The 27,411-nt window shown below is 41.9% G+C and overlaps 2 protein-coding genes across 3 annotated transcripts in view; one reads left to right on the forward strand and one right to left on the reverse strand.

Annotated features, from left to right (window-relative positions):
* Positions 1 to 27,411, forward strand: part of LOC113156696 (ras-related protein Rab-26) — a 59,465-nt gene that overhangs the window by 25,137 nt on the left and 6,917 nt on the right. The window contains exons 3-5 of the mRNA XM_026351943.1: positions 2,130 to 2,171; positions 3,523 to 3,589; positions 12,167 to 12,219. Of these exons, the coding sequence (XP_026207728.1) occupies positions 2,130 to 2,171; positions 3,523 to 3,589; positions 12,167 to 12,219 (162 nt within the window). The remainder of the gene's footprint in view (positions 1 to 2,129; positions 2,172 to 3,522; positions 3,590 to 12,166; positions 12,220 to 27,411) is intronic.
* LOC113156695 (mucin-5AC-like) lies at positions 21,441 to 25,166 on the reverse strand. Of its 2 annotated transcripts, none has more exons than XM_026351941.1 (3): positions 25,031 to 25,166; positions 23,159 to 24,241; positions 21,441 to 22,001 (listed from the first exon to the last, which is right to left on the reverse strand). In XM_026351941.1, the coding sequence occupies exons 2-3, from the start codon at positions 24,183 to 24,185 to the stop codon at positions 21,934 to 21,936; spliced, it is 1,095 nt and encodes a 364-aa protein (XP_026207726.1). In that variant the 5' UTR covers positions 24,186 to 24,241; positions 25,031 to 25,166; the 3' UTR covers positions 21,441 to 21,933. The 2 variants fall into 2 exon arrangements, with proteins under 2 accessions (XP_026207726.1, XP_026207725.1); XM_026351940.1 differs by having other exon boundaries at positions 21,441 to 22,004.

Raw genomic sequence — 27,411 nt, forward strand, 5'->3', positions numbered from 1 at the left:
CATATTAAAAAAAAAAAAAGAGGCTGCTTTTATTATTGTTCAGGTTTTCTTGTTGTCTGGCCTGACAACCTGCCCATTGTGGTTGGTTGGGTTTAAAAGCCAGGAGACGCTGCCTCAAAGAGAACACATTTTTCATCTGTGAGTGAAAAGCAATCATAAGACTGCAGCAACAGATCATTTCCTGCCATCCAGCTCCTCCCTGGTTTGTTTGCATCTCAAAAGATGTGTCCTTTACATCTCAATCTTGGATTCTGATGGAGTTCTCTTACACACTAAACTAATATTTTCTTCTTTTCAAATTCTCTACTATTATGCAGGCAAGAAAAAAAGGCTTTCATCTCCTGCTCAGATCTGGGCCCTTAAATATACACAAACATCCATGGAACAGAACTGAACCACTGGCCAAACTTTTTTTTCCCGCTGTGGCTCTGCGGGGCCCGGAGAGAAGACGCTAAACTATTTCACCATATTTTAGGTTTTTGTCCCCAAGCTGTACACACTGCATCCTCAGCTCAGGTCTCAGGGTAGGGTAATATTGCAACTTAAGCACAGGATCTGCAGGAAAGTGTTTATATTAACATTAATGGGTCTATAAAGAGGGACATGCATGCTGAAATATTCCAAACATGAACTGTGATAATCTGGTTTTAAAGGTCAAGGTATGATTGATTACAACCCGACTGTCCCAACTTGATTACCTGGTTTCACTGACACTCATGTTTATTTAAAAAATGCATCATACAGCACGCAAATACAGTTTGTTGTCTACAAAATGTGTTGCAGTTTAGTTGAATGGAAACATATTTTAAAACATTTTTCATTTAATAGAAAGATAATATTTAGATACCAGACACTAGAACAGTTTCCTTCATGTGTTATAACAACCTCAATGCAAAAACCCGACAACAATAAAGTGACCACTGGACCAACAAGCACCCAGATCAGCCACAAAATTAAAACGTGTGTGTTCTTTTTACCTGTTTGGACATAATATCCACACCGTAGCTGTGTCTCAGTTGAAAGGAGGCGTCTCTCAAAGGCAATCTAGGAGTGGGTCACAGTCACATCACTTGCAACAAGGATGACTCAGCATTACTTGTCAGATTGTTTCCCTCTCTACACTCAGTTTGTACAGCCATTGTCTTTCTCTTGACGAGTGATCTAAGGTTTTTGATTCACTGTTTCTGTTGGATTTTTCCATCTGCCACAAAAGCAACTGAATCTGCTGATGCGGTTTCGTTTCCTGAGGGCTTCATTTCTTCGCCCCACGGAAGGAATTTGCATGCAGAAACTCTACCGTTGTGTTTTTCTTGGTAATAAGAAGCAAATATCGGATGACAGTTAGGGTTGATATAATGCATAATGTGCTCTGGGATCATCATCAAGAAGCAGAACCAGCATCGTGGCAGTGGGATAAGAAGGCGCGTTAAAAGCACATCGAAAAAACACTGCACTTGCACCTATCCATCCTCACAAAGGCTGTATGCTCATCTATAGTGTTTGCCACTTTTATCGCATCCCCTGTAATGACAGATGACAAAGATGAATCAGCTCTCTATCTAGATGAATGGTGAAAAGAAAAAAAAAAAAAAGCAGGAGCTGCTGCAGCTGTCGACCGTTAACTTGGTGTCTTTTCAAAAAGATCCATCCAAAGATCCTCTTTGTGTGCGTCCATATGTGTGTGTGTGCGTGTCTGTGTGTACTACTCTACACTACCTGGGAGCCACAGTGTTGGTAAATGATGCAACTCCTTGAAACAAAGGTCTCCATCATAACAAAAGGTGTGTGTGTGTGTGTGTGTACGTGTGTGTATGTGTGTGTGTGTGTGTGTGTGTGTGTGTGTGTGTGTACACTTCTGCAGAAGCATAGATAGCACAGTGTGCTGACAACATCATAGTGATAAAACAGAGACTCATAGAGGTCACGGCCTTATTACACCAACGGTGGTCACAAACCATACATCAGCTTCACCATACAATATATATACTGGATTTAGAAACAGGCCGTCTCTGTCAGCGCTTGAAGCCATCATTGCAGTTAGGTTCTGATTCTTGTTAAGCTGTTTTACTCCCTTGTGTTGTGTCTTCATCACTTTTTGACTGTATATTGTTTTGTCTTTTGTCTTTCAGAATAAAGTTATGAGCATTGATGCTGTGAAGGTCAAACTGCAGGTAAGAGCAAAAACGTATCTGTGGGAACATGTGAGTGAGTGTGTGTGTGTGTGTGTGTGTGTGTGTGTGTGTGTGTGTGTGTGTGTGTGTGTGTGTGTGTGTGTGTGTGTGTTCGTTTTAATAAATCAGCAGCTGGTGTAAATACCTTAGCTACGTCTCCGCTGCCTGCTGTGGACGATCGAAGGAGCCCAAATGATGAGTTAATGAGGCCACGGTTAATCTCTATAAGTCAATTAGCCCAATAATCTGCCTGACTGGAGACACTAGAGGGAAAAGCAGAACGTCCATCAGATTATCAGGCTCAGTTGTTATCAGCAAGAGACACAGACAGGTAGAGATGCCGACTGTCGCTCAAAAACAGCATTAGACACTGTCTGATGAATTGTTCACCTCATTTACACAGTTGTCACATTTTCTCTCTCGTCATCTGTCTGTGTTTAATGTGGTCATTCATAAGTGTGTCACATGATATTTCAAGTGGGTTCCCAGGAATATGTTTAATGAAACCTGCAGCCACCTCTGCACCTTTCAATGCAAACTTAAAACTATTCATGGTGGGTTTTCATTCAGCGCTTTTATTGTGTGTTTTCATTTTGCATGTAAAAAACATCCGAGTGGAAATATCAAAAGATTGCACTTAGGTTTTTACACTTGGCTGAAGTGGGAAAGTTGCTGTATTGATAAAAAAAAGAAAAATGCATCAGAATGCAATAAAAACTTGACTTTGCAAATTGATTGTGCGCCCATGGAGCATGAGACGGAAACAACTACAGAAGAGATGAAAATGAATGGCAAAACTGACACTGTGTTACTTTCTAAATGTGAGTACGGTATAGAGAGGAACAGGCTTGTTATACCACAACAAATATCAGATTTGTATCAAGTATGTGGGGTCTATATGTGGGACACTGCAACGTGGGAAAAGTGGGATGTCTGTAACAGGTTAGGTGATGTTGTAAATAGTAGTGTAAAAGGTCTGGACTTATACACACACTTGCCATGCAAGACACCTGACCCAACAGGAGAAACTTAGGGCTCAATATGTTCTTCAAAGACACTCTGATACGTGGCACCGAGAGGAGCTGGGCATCGTAACCGCATTCCAGTTCCTGTCAGTGTGCAAGGTGCATATAATCCATACTATCCTCAATGACACCCCTTTCCCAACACATTTGCTGTCAGTTGCATTGGCTCAGAGCCCACTCTGATACGGTACATCTCCATTACACCCTACCATCTTTGCCCATCACAGTCCTGACTCTTTTACACGTGTCTTGGAATAACTGTTGCAGGCTTGATGCATGCCATCATCATTCAACGATGAGGATGTCCTATTGTTGTTCCTTTTTAGATATGGGACACTGCTGGTCAGGAGCGTTTCCGGAGTGTTACACACGCTTACTACCGCGATGCTCACGGTAAGATTCTTCTGTGTTTATTACAGTCTGTTTCACTGTTACTGACAACTCTCACTTACTTTATGTTTTTCTCTTACACAAACTGTTATATTCACATATATAATGGGCATTAGGAGCTGGACCTGTTTGTCTGTGTTTCCTTAAAACACTCAAGATGCAACTCGTTTGTTAGACTTGTGTGTGTGTGTGTGTGCAAGCATTCGCCTGTGATGTGCAGGTTCCCATCAGCGAAAGGCTGACCACTGGGTGGGAAAATGAGCCTGCCTCTCACACAGTGGGTAGTGGGACAGCTCTGAGCAATTCCTGCATGTGTTTGTGAGTGTGCGTCTGTGCTGCATGTGTGTAGCAGTTATAGCTCAACCAGCCCCACTGAGTGCAGATAGCAGTGTGCCTCAGGCCAACCTGAATGAGCAGGTGTTTGGGAATGCAGACGCACACACACACATTTTTGTATGGTAGTCAGTGTGAGGACTCTGATTGGCATAATGCATTCTCTAGCCCCTTACTGTCACATAGGTTATGTTGACCTACTCTGTACCTATTTTTAACTTATCACATGTACTGCCTTGCCCTAACCCTAACCAAAACCTGATCCTAACCCTACCACCTAGTCTTAACTCACAGCAAAATTGAAGTTGTGAATGGTCATGCTATCTGTATCTACACGTATTGTTTTTTTTTTTTTTTCCAAAATCCTGATTTAATAAATTCAAATGTGTGTGTGTATGTGTAGGTGTATGTGTGTGGCTGGCCAGTTGCCCAGTGATATTCTGATATGTCAGTACAACAGCTTACCCTCGCTGATCTTTAACAAGGCACCCAGGGAGCCTCGAACCAGCTCCTCCGAGGTGTCCGTCTGCTGCTGACTTTTAAATAAAGCTGAATCAGTCTGACAGGCAGGACCAGGGGAGAGAATGCAGGCTGAGCACAGCTGTCACGAAAGCTGTCGATTCCTGTGAACTAATGGATCGTTTTTCGTGACTCAGGCTTTGAGATGTAACGGTTGGACGCTCAGACGGCTCTGCTTCGTTTCTGAGCGTCATAAGGTAGAAGTGAGCAAGACCAGAAGCTAAAAAAAGATTGAACAATTATAGTCCCTCAGATATACTGTATACTCCAAAGCATGGCACATACGTTTTAGAAAAGTAAACTCTGAAAATTCATCATCATTTTCAAACTTAAATGGAGTATAAAACACTGAGTTAGAGAAAAAGTCTTCATACATCCATATGAGATCAGCGTGTTACATATGCTGCTTTCATTGCATTAGAATTAATAACATAAATTCAAAATTTGTTTTCTTTTTTTTTGAGCTCCTTACTACACCTAAGGTTTTCACAGCACTAGTCAGTTCAGTTGGCATCAGCCAGCAGCTAAAAAAAGATTTCAGCTCTTAAGGTGCTAAATTGAAACACAAGTCTTAATAAAAATGTCCTGTGAACGGCCTACTTGTACATTTCTGAGAAATATTCCCAGACTTGCAGTTATGCCACCACTCAAGCTAAAATAGCTGATTGTACAACAAATAAGTCACATTTACTGTATCCATAATTTCTACTTTGTGGACTGCTTCTCTCTATTGGAGACCAATACACAGTAGCAACTTTTGCTATGATGTGCAGCAGGAAGGAATTAATGAAAAAAGTTTGATTGGAGTAAGACTGCAGTCTGTTTAGTCACCAAATAGAAGTCTTCTGCTGCTTACTTCATCCAACTACTTGCACATTATAGTGGTGCTTTAAGTCTCCCCAAGTCTCCAACATAATGTCACATCTGATCACTTAAACATGTTGCATAAACAAACCGAATGTTAAAGCAGTCAAGGTTCAAGTCTAGATGTATGACATGAGTTGAATTCAAATCATGTCATAAATGTTTCTACAACAGTGAAACAACCACAAGAAACAACCAGGTAAGGGGCCCCTCCACAATGGCTTGGTATGTTTTATTCTGCACAGCAAGGCGGCGTATTGGCACTGTAAAGCTGCTTTGAAGAGGCACTGTAAAAGAGGCTTGTAACATCGTTCAGCATGACTGGTTTTGTGGTGGGTCAGTGATGGTCTGGGGAGGCATATTCAGGCAGTTCCTGGAGGATGAAGAAATTGATAACACTGACTAACCTAAGTTCAATAGAACACCTCCAGGTTCATCACATTCAGATCAGTATAAATTTCCAGCATTATTTTTTTCCCAATTGATATCTGATGGGTTTAATAGTGTTCCTTTAATTATTTTGAGCAGTGTAGTTGTTGAGAGATAGTGCACATCTTAAAGTGTTACTTTGTGGGCTAGACATGATGTTTGTTTTATTCAGCTTTGGCCCCGATCTTCACTGTCATTAAGCCGTTAATGAGAGAGCCAGGAGATCCAGACAATCAGTGCAAATGAGCTGGTGTTTGCTGTGAGCCCAGTGCCGTCTGCCAGGCCCATCTGGTGTAGAGTGCCCTGCAAACGTCCGGCTTGGTCTAGGCCCAGACTTTTTCCCCACTCTTCCCCCGTGCAGCTGACAGTTTGTCATCTCCACAGCATGGCGGGAAACCACAGGGTGTTAAAAAAGAGGAAAAGCAGACCCAGTGGGGTAGACAAGTAACACGTGGGAGGTAGTCAGGAAAGGGAGGGAAAAAGACATAAAATAAGAGAGAGGATATTGAGAGAGATGGAAAGAAAGGTAGGGGCTGGTAATTAGTTAGGGTTAAAAAATTTATTAAATCAAAGGAAGAAACAAGAAGCAGTTCAAATAAAAAAACAGCTAGCCTTTGCATCCATGCTGACTGAGGCCAGAACCGCCGAGAAGACAAAGGGCAACTGGCACGAACAAACAAATGCAGAGAAATGGAGCATGATGAATAAAAGGTGAGTCCAAATCACTGGAGAGCTTTCAATAGAAGCTCACTCTGTCATGAAGTGGCATTATGCCTGAACTGAAGGCAGCACACTACAAGGAGTACAGAGGAAACAAAGAGGAATGGCTCTCAAGGCTGTCAAACGTTCTCCCTTCACACACTAATCCTTTATGACGAATGGTGTGAAGACATGTCCTGGAATTATGGCATTAAGAAATCCCTATCCCTGACAAAGCACCATCACTGCCATTAACTTTGTGTCATCAGTCACTTTGTAACATAGATGTCACATTTGCGAATGATGGACTTCTCAGCTTGAAAATAAAATTCTTCCAATGTCCTTTCCCATTAGTGTATCGCTCAGAAAGAGCCAATATGATGAATCTAAAGACTTACAGTGACAGAGTTAATAGATTTCATGGGACCAGGTAATAGCTGCAGAGAAGATAACTGCTCCAAATGGTGCCTTATGATTGAAAAGGTTGCCCAGGCTGCATTGTTCAGAATAATGTGAGTTATTTCCCTGTAATAACCTTCATTGCCTTCTCTTTGTTAGCCATGGCTTTATGAGGGTGTTTGTCTGTAAAGTCTCAATAGAACACGAACCAGTTCAGTATTAATGCTAGTCAAGGTTAGTTTATTTAGTTATCTTGAATATTGATGTTTCTGTCAGATTTGCTCCTGTTCATCAGTCCTCTCTGTTGGTTCGGGCTAGAACTCCACAGGAGCAGATGACAAGGATGTACACTAGATTTTCATTAGTAACATTGTGCTGTACGTTGGTTTAAGCAACCATTTTGCAGATAAATGAAACAAGCCCATTTCTGACTACAATTAGCCCTGGCCATTGTAGCGTTAGTGACCTGTCACTGTTGGTAATTTGTGTCTCAGAAACAGTCCAAGCTCAAAGGACTGTAACCATCCCCACCTCCCAGAAACAGCACCTTTCCTAATGAGGCCTATCATGCTCAGATCTCACTCTAAATTGCATAATGTTTCTCTGTGACCCCAACCTTTTGAATGGTAGTACATTTCTAACCACATGTTTTATTACATACTGTAAAGTCATTATTTAACACCCTGTTCTTTTATGATGAATTAAAAAACTTAAGCTGAATTCCAGTTAAGGGAAAACCTTTGTTTGCTCTGGAAGAAGAGGACCTTCCTCTTATGTGTCAAAAATAGAGGCCACAAGAGGGGGCACAGAGGGAAAGACACAGGATTCAGCCTAATGCTAAAGGGACAGGTGTCAATGTGTTCAGTCAATTCTGAACTTAGTACATGTACGTTTATTTATGTTTCTACTGACAATTTGCTTTCAAGTTAGTTTCAGTTTTGGTTTTAGTCAAACATTTGGCAATGCACGGCACCAATTGTGTTGGAGCCACAGTACCACCACATCATAGATGTCCTCAACCTTTTTTAGGTGTCTTTTAAAGAATGTCTGTCACTGTTTTTGCCAACACACGATGGGTCATCTAAGGGCGTATCTCCATACTTTGAAAACTGTTTATTATTGGTTTATTATTAGTTTCAATGTGTCGTTGACAGTTTATCGAAGTTTGTCTGTTAGTTTTTGTCTAACATGGCTGAAATTAACTAAAACAGAAAGCAAGCAGGAACATAGAAGTCGTGACAAATGACACACTGTCAGACCCACAGAGGCTACACCTATTTCTTATTAAATCACTGTCATTAGCTCATTATGCCACAGCTCTGCTCTGCCTCAGCCCATCCTGCCTGGATCATTTTTTATTCCCTCTATTCCGTCTTCTTGGGTCACAACTTTCATCACTAATGAGCAACTGTGGGCCTCAATCAGATCCAGCTTGTGGGGGCGAAACGTATCCCGGGCTGTGACAGGAAGAATGGCCAGCGGCAGAGTGGAGAACGTATGGGAAATGAGAGATGAAGGGGAAAAAGATGGAGAAAAAAGGAAGGAGGAGGAAGATGAATGAGGAAGAAGGGAACAGCAATAGGAAACAAAATGTTCAAAATGGCGAGGGTATTGCTCCAGTTTAGGGAAAGCTGTGAGCGGTGCGATCCATCATAAAGCTCTCTCAAGGAGTGCTTTACACACACACACACACACACACCTACGGTACTAGTTTCCTGCCTATTAAAATTGATGTGCAAGGTCACAGTCAAAGGCACTTTACAGGCTTTATTCTTGGGTATCTGTGTGGTGAAGCGAGTTGAGAGGAAGCTCAGCAGTGTGTGTGTGTGTGTGTGTCCCTTCAAATTCTTCAAATATTGATTCATCTGTATACCTGCCTTACCTGTTCACTTCTCCTTCATATTTATCTGAAAAGTCCGTCTCTACGTATCGCGGGCTTCAGCTGGCACCACACCTGGGGAATTTAGTAAACGCTTGTCTTGGTGATTGATCCACCCCTGTCTAAAATGGTTGCCATAGAAAGGAGCCCTGCAGGCCACGCTGTGCTACAGGAGGAGAGGTAGAAATGACAACTGCCGCTGGAACTGTCAGAGGAGTAGTGAAAGTGATGGACGCTGGTAGCAGTTTCACACGCTTGCCCTCATTTTGTGGTAGCGTAACATCGGTAGCAACCCCCCCCGAAGCAGTAAAGTGAAACTCATCAGTCAGATATCTCACACACACACACTAGCACACACACATACACACAGGCTTTTCATTAGCAGGTGTCCTCAGTGCTCAGTGTGCAGTAATCGTAGGTGTGCTTTTAATTCTCAAGGCAGTAATGGACCAGAACGGTGACTGCTGGTACTTATCTGCCATTTGCAAGTTGATGGAAATATTTTGGCAGTGTTTTCAGTGTGAATGTAAATCAGTTGAGTCTGTGAAAGTCACTTCTGAAACCTCTCTCTCTTATAAAATGGAACATTTCTGTCTATTTAATAATCAGCGGTATTAGTGGTACCTGTGCCACTAGGCATGAAACCCCTCAGTGTGTTTCAGGCTTATGTTTATTTGCATGTGCACGCATATCTCAGCATGTGCTGCTTGTTTATGCGACTTCTTTTCAATGAAGGCAGAGCAGCCAAGGTCAGTGGGTGATTATTAAGGCAGGTTATCATCTGAGAGATGATGGATGGTGGTGCTCTTTATGGATCACTTCACTCCATCAAACCCCATCGCATCCTTCTCAGGGACTCCTCCGTGAACTTTGATTGTCAAGGTGGCAGTGACTCACAAAGTCAAATAGTCAAGTCAAATAGTTCCTGTTTTACAGTTAAATAAAATACAGTCTACTGTATTTGTCTGTTTTCCTGTCAGTAAAAATTCCAACCTCCACATCCTCACATCCAACTAACAAAACAGATTGTTGCCTTCCCAAATGTACACTGGCTTTTTGGAGCCTCTTCTCTGAACACAGCTGTCTTCTGCAGCCATACACTAATTATTTCTCTCCTCTCCTCTGGAGTGCCTTGCCTTCCAGCTTAAGTGGGAACCCCTCACAGCCACACATACAGAATGGAGCACAGATGTTTTGTCACTCAACTTGCTGAAGTCCCCTTTTTTTACCCTTAAAGCAGGATGCATATATGTTTACACAGCCACTCAGGGCTCATTATGGTAATTTTATACCACACCTGAAAAAAGGTTGTGACTGGAGGTTCACTAGTTCAATCACCCGAAACGGTGCAATTGAGTGAGTCTGGAAAAAGCAGTGCTTGCCCTCCTTCATGGACACAGCTTGAGGAAGACTTCAGTGGAGCTGCTCAGTGACCAACAGGTCTGTAGTCCAGTCTGCTGGATATAACATCATGCATCAGTCTCTAAGTCGTTCAGTGTGAGATTTACAGGATGCCGTAAAATACATCTAAAAAGTACACCAATGTCATCGATGAGACATGTCCATATATTTACTGATGAAATCACCAAGGCGTAACATAGAATATATAAAAGCAGTCACCCTAAATTGTTTGGGGAACCTCACTTATTTTATCATGGAGAAATTATTATTTGTTTCTACACAGATCAGTAAAAGCCAAGCCGACTTTATACAGTCCTATGTGCTTCCTCGGTTTATTTTAAAGAATATAAACAATATCAATAGCAGCATGTAGCTGAAGTACTATCTCTTCTTATTGTTTACTAACAGCGTCACCTATAATTAGTTTAAAACTAGACTGAAACATTTCTGACCTGATGTTTGTAGTTTAATTGTATGTTTGCTTGTTTCTCTTAAATTGAAAGATTGAAGATTGAAGATTGGCCTGTAAGTAGTGGGCGTTGACAGATCTAGACTTTTTTCAAGAGGCTTAAATGCAGAAGCGGAAACATGGAGAAGATTAATAAATATGTGTGTGTTAGGACTTCCTCTTAACTGGATTTAAATGTGGTAGCATCAGTCCAGTTGACAATTGATACTGTGTAGTTGATATAAAGTCCCTAAAGGGTGAAGTCTTTACATTTACAGGCAACAAGCAGGCTGGTGCTATGTGGTGGTATTAACAAAGTGACATATGGAAATAAATATCATGATTAAATGTCCGTTCTAAATTAAAAACAAATATATACAAATGTGAAAACATGTATTGTTTTGTATATATTTAGCTACTAACTCTTACATTTAGACTGTCATGTGAGGATGGTGTAGATGTAACTGTCTCGATCTGTACCCATGTCTCTTCTTAATGTTTGTCTCATCGCTCTTTTACCCGGGCTTTCACTGCCTGTCCGACTTGTTATTCTCTCCTCATACCTACTCTTTTGCAACCACAATGTAACCGCCCTTGATAAAAACTCTCTAGCGTCTCTACTGCTGTGAGAAAGTTCTCTAGCTTCGTCTGTCTTGTGCTCTTGACAAGATGTAATTGGATTAAGGGAGGGTGAAGGAAAGCAGCTCCTTGCGGTTTGCTCCATTCTTCTGGCGGCTGATAAACACAGGAGCTACGCGAGAGGAAATGAACTCGTGGGGCACATTGTCTCCTTCTCCTTCTGTTTTGTTGTTTTCTTTACACCTCCTCCTTTTCTCTTCCTCTCTGTTTTCTTAGTTTGACAGAGGCAGGCCACGCTCGCATTGATTACAACTCGTTAAACAGCCTTCACGGACTTAAATGGGCTGAATAAACAATAGAGGACTTAATCCAAAATAGATTGGTGGAAATGCGGGCATGGCAGAGAGGCAGAGGGGTCGGGGACGCCAAGGGGAAGGTGAAGAGGTGGGATATGTAGAGTACGGGGGGAAAAACTGTGAAGGAATGAGGATAGTGTGAGATCTAAATAAAGGAGAAGAGGGCTACAAGGATCAGATGTAGCAGTGGGAAGAGAGGTGCAGCGGTGACAATTAGCTTAGTCTAATTCTTCCAAGTGAAGCCCAGCTGAGTAAATGAGCTCCAATTGTTCTCGTAGGTTTAATGAGTTTTTCTGTCTGACAGGGCTTTATAATACCCACCCTCCAGTTTGCACTGAGAAAGAATTACCTGAGGTGATATGATCCCGTATAGCAGCACAATGCATTTGGAGGTAATTAGAATTCACACATGTGGTTATGTTGTCAGGTGTAATGCTAATGTGCCGGTGAAGGAGAAAGCTCAGCACTTTGCCTAGCTCACAGTGGACGCCATGTCAGAGGTTTTTGCTTAATAAACGTTCTTGTTGAACACTAAACAGTCTTAGTGAATTAAGAATTGCTCTATAATAGCATCAACTTTGTTTAGCCAGTATAACCTGTTTTTTAGTTGAGGTACTGTAGGTAGGTAGTGAAGGACATTTTTAAATATGTCTGTTTTTTGTCTCTCTCCTCAGCTCTCCTCCTTTTGTATGATGTCACCAACAAAGCATCCTTCGACAACATTCGGGTAAGAACAAGCAAACATGCACTTGAGTCATGCCCTGTCTCTTACTTCCTTAAACTGTTTTTGTGTTATATCAATACCCAAATAATGGCAACTAGAAGAATCAACTATTTCTATCACAATTTAGGTTCAGGAAAATTAGGAACTACATGTATGTTTCTGGAGGGGCCAAAGGAGCCACTGAGAGTTAAAACAAAGAGCCAAGACAAAGTTAGAGTGGCTGCAGGACAGACTGCATGGTGTGGCCAAAACCCAGATCCAATTTAGACCCAACACAAACACAAATGTGTATTGTTTAACATTTAATGAAGGGTGCCGGTGTTGCATGCATCATCTGGAAGTTCAGTTTTAACGTGAGATTAGGACACAAACAGTAAATACTGTCTGCTTCCAAATGTTGTAAAAGTGCGTTTGGTTTATATATGTTAGAAACACAGAACTCATGAAAAGTCTCTCAAAGTTGCCCAAAGTCATTTGTTGAGGTGCCCATAATTTCACAGAGCACGGTGGCAACAAATGAAGGGAGGTGACAGACATGAAAAGCATGGAGGTGTAGATTGAGATGAACCCACCTCTTTGTAGTTGCAATGCGTCTCTCCTCTGAACTCACCTCCTACTGTGATTTTCCAGCCATCAACTGCCCCATTTGGTGCCACTCTCGTCCCCTGTAGGTGCATTTACTGTCCTTTGATTAATGCAGAGATGAGCTAAGGGCAGAATAGGGCCATTTTAAAAAAGTGTGTGTCTTACACATCAAGGAGAGGAATGGCTCCGTTGCCATCTGGCAGGGCCCGATGCATTTACATCTGGAGTCTGTGTGTGCGTTTGTGTGTGTGTGGGTTTGTCAGTGTGTGTGTGTGTGTGCACAGGTATGCCTGTGTGACCTGAATGTCCATGTGCGCCCATGCAGGTGTCTTTGTGTGCGTGTGTGTGTGTGTGTAGGTGTGCAAATGGCTTCATTAACAGCCGATGGAGAGCAGTCTCTGGAGGGAAACAGACTCGGAGCTCAGCGTCTGTCCAAACAGCTGGTTTCCATCATTATGCTTTTAATAGTTTGCATTAAATCAGTCTGTATCAGGTATCGACTGCATTGTCTCTAATAGGCAAAGGAAACAGAAGACAGAATGCCACAACTGTCAAATCATACTTTTAAAATTCCAATTATTACTTGTTCGTTTAATGTTGGAAAGTTCATTCATACTGTAATGGACGGTCTTACTTCTGGTCATCCTACATGGAACACTATTTGTCCTGTGGCCACATCTTGAAATGCACAGGAAGTCACAGAGTTTATGTTTAAGGTGTAATGTAGCTGTCGTCCACCTCGGCATAAGTGGTATAAGTTTCTTATGCTGCCATAAAGGCAAAAACACTCTGTGGGTTTCATGAGAACCATGGAAACATTTCCAATCATGCTGTCAGCTTTTCTTGGAACAATCAAAAGTGTAGATGACTTGAAATCAGAGGGCTTTGTTAACCCTGAAAGTGAGGATTGAGCTTTGAGAGGAGGGGTGTAGACAGGAGCTGGTACCTGTAGCACTCAGGTACAATAACATGACATGATTGCATGGTTTGCTCACTTACACTTGCTACACTTGCTTCAGCTGATATTATAAAGTACTAGCACAGTCTCTGTGTTGCCTGTGTGTTACCTCACATTAAAAATGTTCGAATTTAGTCCCAGGAAATAAATCCTCTTTATCCTGACGTGATTTTTCTCCAAACCAGACAGAGCCACACAAATCCTAGTGTGATGTTCCTTTGATCATTGTGCTTTTCGTCATATGTACGTAATATTTATATTATATCCTGTACATCAAAGCATCCACCCTGCCCCACATCCGTCTCTTCTCTCCACGTAGTGCGTTAGTGAGTTAGCATTTGCACAGAAACAGCTCTAGTGTGCACCACGGCAGATGCAAACACAGTGGGAGGCTACTTGACAGTGTGTGTGTGTGTGTGTGTGTGTGTGTGTGTGTATGTGGTGAATATACAGTATGGCCGGTACTCACTGCGGGAGGGTAAGAGAGCACACCTGTTCAGCTCAGTGCTCAACTACAGTCTGTTTAACACACACATAAAGGAAATCTGGGCTTGATAATGTTTCTTGTTGTGATGCACGGTGGCAGCAGAAGCTCAGCGTCACAGGTAATATAGCTGTGGACTGAAATGTTGGTGTCAAGATTCACTGTATGTTGTGCTGCCCCCCACCTGTCTGCTCAGGGTAGGTCCACACCACACATAGCGTCATTTTTGTCACTTCACTGTGTTCAGCCAAGTAGATTTTTCCAAAAGTGACACATAATAAGCCCTGGTACAATGCAACTGCCTTGGTACAGAGAGAAGCAGCTAACTGACAAGGGGAGGAAAGAAACTGCACCCTCCACAGAGAAAAGCCCCAGCTGGCATGCTGATTGAAACCTCAAATCATGTTACTGTGAGGTGTCGCTGCTAACCACTGCACCTGAAAACAGATGCACTGTAGAAAACACGATAATTGAAAGTTGCTACATTATGAGGGAACACGACAAATTAGTACAAAGAAAGTATGAGGCATGACTGAAGGTGAAAGTCCCAACTAGGAAAGAGATCCCATGTACGTTGTCAACAAAGACATGATGTCTGTACGCATACACATTTTAAAATAAGCAGTTAACTGTGAAAAAGAATCAAACCATTTGTTCATTATATCCCAATGACAACAACGTCCACAGTTTTTTGTGTTGCAACAGTTCTGCCCTCGCACGTGTCCGTTCAAGGTTAGTTCAGCATCTTTTATACAGTAGCGTGTTGTTTCCATTGGCGTCGGAGCCTCGTGGTGCATTCTGGAGAACATATGGATGATAAAGAGATTGTAACACGCTGCCCGGCACTTTCCATCTCTCACTCTTTTATTCTGTTTCCTGTGTTTTTCTTTGTTCTTCACCTCCTCCTTTTTAGCCGCCATACCATCTGTAACCATGACCACAGCCTCTGCTGCTGTTTATCTGTCCCTCCCTCGTTTCTGCCTCTACTTACCTTCATCTAAATCTCCTGCTCTCTCACTGATGGGTTTTTGTATATTCAAGGCTGCATATGCTCTGTTGCCTAATGCCAGTACATTTGCAGTAATTCCAATTAGATAAATAAAGTCAATAAATATCTTGCACTTTGTACCCTTTCAGACCTACATCTCATTATGTAAATGGAAGTTTTACTTGTCAGTGTCATGAGTGAAAGGGCCAGACGTAAAGTCACAAGGACAATTCGAAGAGTTTGGACTGAGCAACGTTTCTGAACAACTTCTAATGCGGCACAGTCAGATTTGAATGGTGTCAGATTAACATGAAAGCTGCAGCAACACAAGCAGAGAGATAATAAATGCACATCTTGTCCCAGTTTTGGAGAGCACTTAAATAAATGCATCACTTAAACATCGTTCAGCTGCAAAGATAACAGGATTTACAGTCTCCCTCCTGATATTTTTGGAGGGCAGACATACAGCATGTGAGGAAATTGGAATTCGTCTCGACTTAATGTCTTGTCATTAAATGCTCAGGATTTTATAAACAAGGCAGAAACAATTCTCTAATAAATAATGGTTCCAGTATCTCTGCTAACGATGAGGTTTTTAAAACATAGTTGTGTGAAACTGCGTCTCCAAACTGAAACGAAAGCTAAATCTCTTTCTCCACATTGTGTTTTTAGCAAGTATCTATAAAACCATCCCAGCTGACTAAAGGTGATAGCCTCACCCACCAAATGCAGTGTGTTCAGTGTGACACTGTTTGACAGAATGAGCATAAAACAAGGTTTTTGCCTGTGCTGTATCACTGACTACACTGACATTAACACACACTGTAAAACCAGTGATGACAGATAAAGTTGGAGATGACATTAAAAGTGTTTTTTTTTTTTATCCATTTTTTGTTATTACTCTAAAATGAAATTAAAATAAATGTTAATGTAATGAAATGTCTCTTCAATCCCCGGAACAGGCAATAAGAAGTATGCACATCAGACACACACATCCCTGTGTCAGGTTCTCACAACTTCAATTGTATAATCATGAAGAATTGTGGCTTTTTCAGTCTATTGCCTAAGCTGCATAATTCCAGCTGCATGTGTTATTGCATGCATGTAATTATAGTTGTTAACGTTTCAGGAGCCTGATGCCTTTAAACCCTTAAATTCTTTACAGCCTCATATCAGGATTTTACAGCTGCTATTGTGGCAGCGAGCACCCTGTTGGCTCAGCAGCTCGTTACTCACATGGCACACACAGACACACACACACACACACACACACATATGAATATGCGCAAAAACACACACAGACTTTATTGGTATTGATGATCATGTTTGGGCACAGAGGCCGCAGAGAAAAGTCATTACATCACTGAAAGCCTTCTCACAGCTGAGAGGCTTTGTTTGATTCCCACAACGGTAAAGTAAAAATCAATGTGATGTACATCCAGTGTCAGCTGGCACCCAGCTAGACGAACGTTCGGGAGGGGAGGAGACGTCAGAGAGCAGAATTACAGTGCGTTTGTGCAAATATGATCAGTGGAGTCTTTTCTCCCCAAAATAATCTGTTGCATTTGCCACTTGTTGTTCTTGTATTAAATCTGAGAGGAAATCGGACCTTATCAACTGCTAATTGATGTTTGTGGCAGGTGACATTAACTGCTGCCTGTGATGTTCGTCATTACAGCCACTAAGTGCAATGGTGAAGAATGTTTTGTATGCTGCTATTCACTATTGATATTGAATATTATTTTCACTCTACTACTTTCGCCCTCCTGTGCAGCAGAGCGATGCACATGTAGAGCAGAGAAAGGATTCCATTTTTCTCAACTTTTGAATTACAAGAAGATAGTAAAGCTATACTCATACTTCAGCTATTGTGACGCACTCAGCAATAAGCTTTACATGCAGCAGCGAGTGTGCTGCACCAACGTTTTTGTTTTGTTTTGTTCTGACCTCTCAGGCTAAAAATCATTCAATTCACATTCAATATATAACAAAAAATAAGAATAGCCTTCAGATATCAGGCGGGATGAGGCTCTTTGGGTTAGACCTGGCAACAGACCTGACTGAGAAGTGAAGTATGGACAGCAGGAACTAATCCAACTCCAAAAAGCTTACAAATGGACATGTTGGTATCAGTATCCAATTAAAATTAACTTAGGGGGAAAAAGCTTGCTTTTAACAAAATGTAACAAATATTCACAGGTATCAAAGACCCTTTAATCATCTGCATGAGTATATATCACAGTAAATATGACTTGCTGAACAGTACTAAACGGCAGCCTCTTGAGTGGCAACACTGCGATGAATCAGTGCATGTTCGCCTAATTGAGCTGCAGGGACAGCAGAAACCTTTTGGGTGAACCAAAAAAAAAAAAAAAGTAAAAGGAAAGAAAGAAAGAAAGAAAGGGAAAGTTGAGTGGCAGACGGGGGTGGTGCGGCTTTGCTCTTCGAGGTCCTTTCCTTTGCCAAACAGAAAATTAGCGATGCAGCCGCACTCTGCAGCTCCCTGCCTGTTTATAGCTCTGACTCTAATAATGTTTGTCCTTCTCTCTCCCTGCTCGCTCTCTGCTTCTGTCCCTCTCCTACCAACAGTCACAACAGTCACAAACATATTTGCTGATTTTCCCCTGCACCCTTCATCTATACTGTCTGCATTGTCCTCGAATTATCATGTGTTCTCCCCTCTGTTAAGGCCGCATTGAGCTTTTCACCGTCTTCTGCTGTGATAACAATGGCATTTCTTAATTTTAGCACAAAAAAAAAAAAAAAAAAAAGACAGACAGACAGGAGCAGAGACAGCTTTTTTATGTAAAAAAAAAAAAAGGAGCAGGAGATTAAGATGTGAAAGTCTTGTGGTAGCTGGAAGCTGATTTACTATTAATTAAGCTGTTCAGGAGGATTTGACAGAAAATTTAATGGCTCCGTCTGTAGTTGGCGTGTGTTAGGGTCCTGGAAGAATTCCACACATACACACACACTTGTGTGAATTGAGGACATTGATTGACATAATGCATTTCCTAGACTCTAACCCAAGTGGTAATCTAAATCTTACCACAGCGGCACAGTTTCAAGGCACAGATTGGGATTTCTTTTACCTAAAACTAGTGTTGCAGACCACTCGTCTCATTTGCACAGTGTTATTACTCGGACACCTACACACTATCACAGCACACTGTCGCTAAGCTATTTATGTCAGCTCTGGAAGTCAAGCTTGTGCTAGAATGAGTAGCGAGAGCAGAGGAGAAGCTCGTTCATGGGCTGACTGACAACCTCCACTGTGCTTCTCAGGACCTGCGCTGCAGCCAGGTTGTTCAATGACTCTGGGTCACAGAGGGGTTTGACAGCAGCTTGCCACATGAATATAGTGTTTTGGAGCATAAATAATATTACAAAAATATATAGTGAAGTTTTAAGTTATAGACCTATAGAGTTTTCCGTACTTAAAATTGAATAAATGAACAGAAATACAATGCATACATCTGAAAATGCACTAAAACAGACATTTATAGCTGTCTGAATGTCCACTCAGAATTCTCAGTCTCTCTCCTCTTGGTCTCTCTCTAGCTCCCTCTCTTCCCACTCACAGGGCTGACAACCAGCTTGTCTTCTCTCTCAGCGATCACTGCTCCACTACACACCTCGGCGTTACACCACTTCATATTTCTGATCACTAATTGTGTCCTTCTCCCACTGCTCTGTCCAGTCGCAACCCACCCCCACCCACGATATCTGTACCCAGCAGAACCTTCACTTTCTTCTTTCCACTGATCAAGCCTCCTCTGTCCACTCACCTTCGGGCCTGCAAGGTCATTGCCATCACTCTGACTCACTGCATAGTGAGAGACATACTAGCTTCAGAGTAGCTGAGTGTAGTCTGATGTCTTATTTCTCTTTTTTATCCCGTGCTAAAATTGCTTTCTACAATTTTAAGATCCAGACTTCTTTTCCAAATCCCAGAGAATTCTTTGAGCCCTTTTATTCACTGGACCACCTGCAGCCATCTCGTTTTTCTCCCACATCCATCCAGAATTGTTGTCGTGCACTTATCGCCCTCACACTCCATTTCCCCTTCCCTCAGTCTACTTAGCTTCGCTCCCTTCACATCAGACTCCTCCATTCCCTCAGCAAACTCAAGCTGGTCCACCCCCTTACCCTGTTCGTTCCTCATTTCTCCAGTCTCTCTCCACTGCGCTCCACGGTTAAAGTCTCAGGACACTTTTCACCTCCTTTTGGGCTGGTTAGTGTAGTAGTAAGATCACCACTTTTCCTGTGGGAGACTGGGGGTCAGATCCCAGCTGTGGCCTACCTTCAGTAGGGGTCCTTAGGCAAGACCTCCTCATGCTTACCCATCCTATCCTTGTAAGTTGCTTTGGATAAAAGTATCGGCCAAATGACTAAATGTAAATTTAGTTTAGACAAAATCTGGTGCTATCACCTAACTTTTCTTCAGTAGTCATGAGCCCCACATGCTGACAGCAGGAGTGCCTCAATGCTCTGTCCTGGGCCCTCTCATCTTCTCTTACTAAGACAATGATGCTCGGTGTTGGCACTTGTTTGCCTGCTGCTGCTATGTTGACGACCCCCAGCTTTTCTTATCATTCTGTGTGTCTGATGCTTAAGGCTAAGGCACTGCTGTTTGCCTAGCTATAGGTTAAACTTTAAAGTCATAGACATTTATACAATGCCAATGTATATCTTTGCACAAAATCTGTGTAAAAAGTAGGATCCATGTAAGCACATCTCTTCAGTAAGTGTGAACCAGTGAGGATATATGGCATAACATCTTCAGATTTACATTCATGTGGTGTAGTAGAGAGAACGGGTACGGGGGGGGTCTTTACAAATGTTCATGAGTTTGCGTGATAATCTTAAATCCCACCACTCACCTGCCTGCAGTGTTGCTTGAAGCCTACACAGCAGGTCTCTATCCACACAGCAACTCATCTCAGCGGACCAAACCCAGATTCACACAACTGGCACCATCCAAACTTCTCTTGTGTGAATTTTTTTAACCTTGCAGTTACGTTAGTGCACGGAAGAATTCCTTGCACCACATTCTGCACAAAGAGTAGCAGATATTTTACTTTGATAGAAGTCTGCAGTGTAAAAGAAAAATTACTTTGAAGCTTGGCATTGACCAGAATGATGAATATAGATATTCCGAGTATCTGTGACTCCTTCCTTACACTTTTCCTGTAAACATTCACATAAAAGTTGAGAAAGAAGTGAAAAAAATGTAATCAGTTGAGGACACAATGGCCACAAAAGAGCCATCAGTTGCAGTTATTCCAGAGTTGTTTTTTTTTATAACATCTCAAGTGTTTTCTTCCAAGAAAGATTTGAAATGCTGACAAAAGAATCTAAACTCAAGGTCTACTTCTACTTTTTTTTTTTTAAAGCTTTTAACCACACTTGCTGGTATGGCAGTATCCCACAGGGGAGCTGATTCAGGTGTCAATCAGTAGTCCTATGGTAACTAGTGGTTGTATATATCGAAAGAGCTATTATGGTTCAAGAAAGTAGGATAGATGAAATGAAAAGGGAACGGCACTGTTGTCGTATAACAAGATTTTATTTCATATGTTGTTCTTGTGTCTTTTTAAGTTTCCACTGGGCGCTTTGGCCTCCTCCCACAGTCCAAGACACATGCCCATAGTTGAATGTTGAGGGTAAATGATTGACCTAGCCGGTGCTAGTGTGAAGTGGCTTCAGCCTCCTCACATGACCTTCAACACTAAGTGGGTATAATAAATTAAATGGAAGTACTGCTCAGTCTGGAACGTCATGTTTTGTAAAATTACATAGACATAAGATACAATTCTCAGCACTTTGCACCAGTGTGAAATCCTAGATAATAGTAGATAGTAGAAACTGTACTATTCCAGTCACACTTCAGGAACAGATTTACTTCTGTTCATTGGTTGGCGGTTGTGTGTTTGTGCATCTGTCAGGCAAACACGCTACAGTTTACCCAAGTATTGTACTGTATGTAGTCAGGGCCTGCCAAAGCCCGAACTGGAACACAGCAGCAGAAATCCTAGTGGAGGCAGAGACGCGAGAAGGTGGGAACTGCTGATAATAACAAACAGAGGAGTTTTTCACAAAAACTGGTTATCATTCTTTCAACGGGAAAAGCTTTAACCAGCGTTTTTGCTTTATCCGATATAAAGAAAGAGGATGTACTTCAATAAATGAACTGCCTACTGTGATGATTCATGATGTATTGACATTGGTTTATTTCCTGGTAATCGAGTTTTGAGTGTATTCATTATATTACAAAAATTATCTGCAAACATAAGTAACACACTGTCAACAAAATACACAAGGCCATTTTCATACAGTGTACAGACAAATATACAACAATACAAATTCCTACACAAGAATCCCCTCATTCCCCCTGGAGCTACATTTGCTTGTAACTCACATTCATACAAAAGGGAGAGGTAGGACAGATGTATACAGCAGAAATCCAGCAGGACTGTCTAGTAAAGTGTGAAAAATGAATTAATAATAATAGCTTAATGGATTAATAATAGTGAAAGCTGGAAAAGTGTATTTTTAAATATAGCACCTTGAGTACACAGCTTCAAATGACACTATCAGACAATGGTGTCGAATACTCAGGCAGACGCATGTCCTGTCATCTGTTCAGTAATCCTGGAAGTAAAGAGTGCTGAAGTTTGAAAGAGTCTTCAGATGTCCTCTTCATATTTCTCTGCCCGGGAGACGTGGAGTCAGCCTCTCCCTGTCGCAGCTGGTATCCAGCCGCAGCCCTGCTGGAACACAGCAAATGTTGTTACTATTGACTGACACTGTAAAACCACTCATCTCCTCTCAGCACCTCACATAGGAAATCAATCAAAAGCTAATCAGGATGAAAGGCACTCAGGCATCTGCAATTAGATCTTTGGCAAACTTTAAAGACAACGTTGTGCATCATCGTCATATATGACAAACTAATTTGTACTGTGTGTGTAGTGGGGGGGGGCCAATCATTTTCAACACAAAGTTACATTTCTTCACGAGGAGCGCATAACTTTATCAGGGAACTTTCTAAAGTGTGAGACACTTCTCCTGATGATGCCATAAGGGTTATCATGACCCACCTAGAAACCTCTGTTACAACTGGAGTGTCAGTTTGAGGGATGTGAGTATTTACTAGCGAGGGAGAGTCCCGACAGAAAGATGCAGTTCAGTTGCAACATGCCAAGTGCAGCATCCAGTGTTTTAGGAGTTTGCTCCTAAAAAAGAGAAGGATTTCTCCTGCAGCAAATATGAAGAGGGATGATCTGTGCATATTTTAATGGACGAGTATAATCTCAATACTCTCTTTACTAGAGTCTACTGTATCAGTCGACCTAGAGAATGGGTTGGGTATGTGTTGGACAAACCTGACCCAAACCTGTTCAAACCCAAACTGAGCCCAATGTAGTTGAGCTTGTGTGTCTCTCCATTATGTCTATTGTTACCCCAATGCTTATGCAAAACCGATGTAAAAAATGTAAAATAATTTAAATGTATTAAAAAAAGAATCTTCAAGGAGGTGAATGATTTCACTTGTTTCCATCAGTTTAACACATTTAGTACTTTAGGTAATAATGTGTTGATATTTACAATGTGTATTTATGTTGAAAATAAAAATTGAGGCTGATAGAGGATGATCAGATTTTAAATCACATGTAAAGTCTACATGTCTGCTTCAACAGTGCCACTAGAGGGCAGCAGAAACACCTGTGAGTTTATGATCCTGTGTCAGAATCTGCACATTAGAAACTGTTGGAAATATGTGAAATGTAATTCTCCCACAAGTTTCCAGACTTCATAGTGCACTGGATCACCAGTGCAGTGATTAATAGTGTAGTTTGGTTTTAATTTCCGTTACTCCAACATTTCTCTTCTCTTAATTAATGGGAAATTTACAAAAACTTACCAGTTTTTGTAGCATGCAGCCTGTTGAGGTCGGCAGCCTGATGTGGCTTTATCGCTCTGGTGTAAGTGGTTTCTTTAGCTTTTATGGGAATCGGCTTGAAGAGTTGGCGAGAGTGAGCAATCAGCTGTGCTATTTGTCTTGCCATGGAGGTTTTCTTTGGAACAGGTGGAGGTATTTTGTGTGACTGGCTGGTCGCCTTCCTCTGCCCTTGATTCCCATGACTGAAGACATCATCAGATTCATTTGAACGGGTGACTGAGTGGAGATGGACAGCACAGAGCTCCTCAAGTGTCACAACAGGGACTACTGGGGTTGCCAGAGATCGTAGGAAGGCTGAGGAGTCGGAGTGGCGGCGGCGGGATGGTTTGGGTCTGACAGGGGGTTTGGTTTTGTGTGAGGGGTCTGGATCAGAAGTGTTGTCTGACGGGGTGATAGGTGTGGGGTTAGATTTGGGGTCAGGCAAGATGACAGGGAGGGGAATCTGCAGAGACAGTCTGTTAGTGCGAGTGCGGAGGGAGGTGGAGCTGGACTTGGGATGCAACTTCCAGCCTAGTGGGTCGGGGCCGGTGATGACAGATGTCTGCACAGGAGGAGGAGAGGAGCAGGATGGGGTGGTGGAAGACGAGCAGGAGGAGGAAGAGCAAGAGGACGACCGACTTGGTGAAGGAAAGATCCCGATGGGAGGGCATGAGTAGCGTTTGAATGAGGACGGGGACACCGAGTGGGTTCTGAGGAGTGATACTCCGCGCTGAGGCGGCTGTGGCTCCGTCCTGTTTTTCCTCACGATAATGACGTTGGACACTTCACACTTGCAAATGTCGGCTGACCACCGTCGCTGGTGAGTACGTGGTGCCACAACAGAGGTGGTGACTGTTGACAAGGAGCGCTCCCTGGGCTTCTGAGTGCATGTTAAGACTTTTCCTAGTCCCTTGTGGTTCATCTTATTAGCCATGTTTTTACTCATCTGACTGCCATCGACACGACCTGGACTAACAGTGCCAATAACAACAGCAAAGCCTTTATTCATCTTGTTTGGAGGAGCGGGACCTCAGGGATTCTCAGGCCTAGTGATCGGAATTAACCCTGTGAAGAGAAACATGTTGAAAGACGGGTGTGGTGTCAGCTTTGAAGGATGTCTGAAAAGAGGAAGGGATACACCCCTGTCGACTTCTCAAACAAAGTTTCACAACCAGTGCCACAACAAATGCAACGCCCATAAGGAACCATTGTTTAGAGGCAGTCCAAGCGGCAAAAATGATGCTGCTCACAATTATTTTTGAGAGTAAAGAAGCACATCTTGATCTCATTTTTACCTTCCTCAATTCAGCATGGGAAAAAGCCAAGAATGTCTAATTTTTATTTCAGAAATGCTGCTATTGCTGAATTCTCTCCACAGACATGATTTGTAACCACTTGTCTGACTGGTCTGTGAGTAGACTGACTCCCAGTCCAGTAGATGACAACCACCTGGAGGGACGAGTGTCTCTGTGTCTCCATATTGTTGTTCTGCCTGGTGGCGAGTTGCCGAAACCTCGACAATGCTCTGTTAGATCTAAATGTTGTACCGTTGTATGTTCTGCTGTCGATACAGTTTTCCAGGTTTACAATAAGGCATGCTAATTATGTAACAGTGTGACCAAATGATTGTTCAGAACAATAACTTTGAACTACATCCGGTGAAATCATTTAGACAAACATAACATTGTCGAGTCACTAGTAGTTTTAAACTATTTTACACATTTGACTGTAAATGAAATTCTTCAAAAATGGCTCATAACTTCACATTTTATTCATGAAAACTTCCAATTATTAGACCCAAAAATGTGTTGGCTGGTAACAAAGTGTAAATAAAAAGTGTACAACGTTATTTACCTGCCGTGCTGCAGCGTGGAGCTCACTTCTCGTCCAGTCTGGACTAATCTCTTCCTCTCATCTGTTTTAATGTCACTTTCTCGATGTGCTTCCCCACCCAGGTTTGACCACAGCTTCCTCAAATTAACGCTTAGAAAAACCCAGAGAGTCCCCAGTCCCACCCACCCCCCACCCCCCTCACACACACACACACACACACACACACACCAACACCAGGGAGGGTTGATTAACAACTGTTTTCATAATATCAGTAAGTAGAACAGTGTGGGAAAGTGAATATTGGCTCATGAGACATTTCACACAGTTCAAATGAATTTAAACTGGTTCAGCCTGTAGCCAGTTCATTAAAGGGCTAGTTTACTCAAATAATGACAGAATATAGTCTCCTCCACGAACCCAACAAGATGAAAACAATGCAACAATTAATGTCTTGTGTTTCATTGATTGTTACATTACTGCTCTGTGGTTTGACTGCCTCCTCCTGGATGGCGCCTCAAATCAAGCGCTCCCTCTTCTCACCACTTACTGGCATTAGTTTTCAAGCGTGTCATAATCAATCAATCACCTCCACTTTGGCTTCATAAACTCATCTGCAGCTACAACACCATTTTCACCCGTACTAGTGGAATGGGATGGTTAACTCAGTCAGTTTCATTCTGGGCTTCAGACTGAAATAAATAAATCAGGATTCTTTATGTCCAACAGTGTATGGGAGACGTGACAGATGACTTCTACAAACAAGGAGTTCAATATGGACAAGAAGGACTAAATTGTTCTTGTGATTTTAAAGTATACTTTAATGCTGTGCATTTCTAATAACCATGTGAAAAAGACTTGGAAATGAAACAGAAAGTTTTGAGATGGAGAACTTTCTTTTTCATTTTTCTTGAGCATATAGAAAAATCTGACAACCTGTTTGACTCCGGACGCATTTGGAGATAAACTGTTATCACTGAGTGACACATTTTACTTATTTACACATGAGGAGCAATATGGAAATTCAAAGTGTGACATCCTAGTGACCCCTGCTAACACTCTCCATAATTGGTTAGATTTTACATTGCACTCCTGTCACACATGAGCAGATTGATCTTGTGATTGTGTAGTTGTCTCCTAGTACAGTTTTCTTACACCCTTTTCTCTCTAGAAAACATAATAGCTGTACACAAAGCATTAAATGGAAGCTGTGTCAAAGCTGTAAATCACAACTGTCACATGTAGATCAACACATACACGTGTGCACCCCCCCCCCCCCCATGCTCCCACAAACTGTACGAATTCAAACACTCGGCATCGACAGCGAGTCCTTTGAAGCTTGATCAGCTCTGAAGCCGTGTTCCTTTCTCTCACTTCCTGGTAATCCACCCACAGGCCGCCGAGATCTTTAAAGGCTGAGTAATTGGCAAGTTCTCATGATGTTGTCGAGAGGTGGGGGGGCGCTAGGTGAGAGCTCGCTACATTAATCTCTGTGTAATAAAGTGATGTAAGCCCCCAGGGAGGGCCGCAGGATACTGTAAACCTGCAGACGAGGGAAGGGATTACTGCTGATCTGAGCGGTATTCATGTGATGATGCACTCATATACACACACATATGTAGGGAGGCGGGAAGGAAAGTGTGTGTGTGTGTGTGTACTGTGTGCGAGAGAGAGCGAGATCTGACCTTTCCCTTGCTGTTTCATTCTATAGCAATGAAATATATTTGCGTCTGCTCCCCACCAGTCAGAAGCAGTCAATAAGTGCTTATTGGCGCTTGAAATGATAACTGCAGCCCTCCACCGTCTCTCTTTATGTTATGTTGGGGGTTGTATTTCTTTTGTATACCACATCCCTGTTAAAACTCATGCTGGGTCCATTTGATTCAGCTTGTTCTATTGAAAAATGCTGTAAAGATGAATAATGGTACTTTTCTCCTACATTCTTGGTCAAAGATACCATTTGACTCGCCAGTCTCCAAAATATTACATAATATTTCTATACAGCTACACTGCAAAGATACATTTCTGTGGGAAATAATTGTAGCCCAATTACACTTTCTATTAGTATATGTTATGTGTATATGTTTGCTACAGAAACATAATCACATTTGCAGCTCACAATTTTCAGAAGACAGTTCTTGAGGATTCTGCTCTCCATGCATTCCTGTTATTAATTCTTGTATTTTAGTTACATACTTGATTAAAAAAAATCAAAAGTCGGTTAAAAATCAAATCTAAAAGTCTCCAACTGTATAAATTTAAACAAAATCCTTTTCTACCCTATGGATTTGTCGAAGTAAAAATACTATATCCAGTTATGTGTATATGTTGGCTCCATATCACATTGCAGTCATTTCAGGACAGGTGATTTACTTGACATAATATTAAAAGCAACCTAAATCCAA

Source organism: Anabas testudineus, chromosome 19 (genome assembly GCF_900324465.2).
Source record: "Anabas testudineus chromosome 19, fAnaTes1.2, whole genome shotgun sequence".
In the NCBI taxonomy this organism is placed as follows: domain Eukaryota; kingdom Metazoa; phylum Chordata; class Actinopteri; order Anabantiformes; family Anabantidae; genus Anabas; species Anabas testudineus.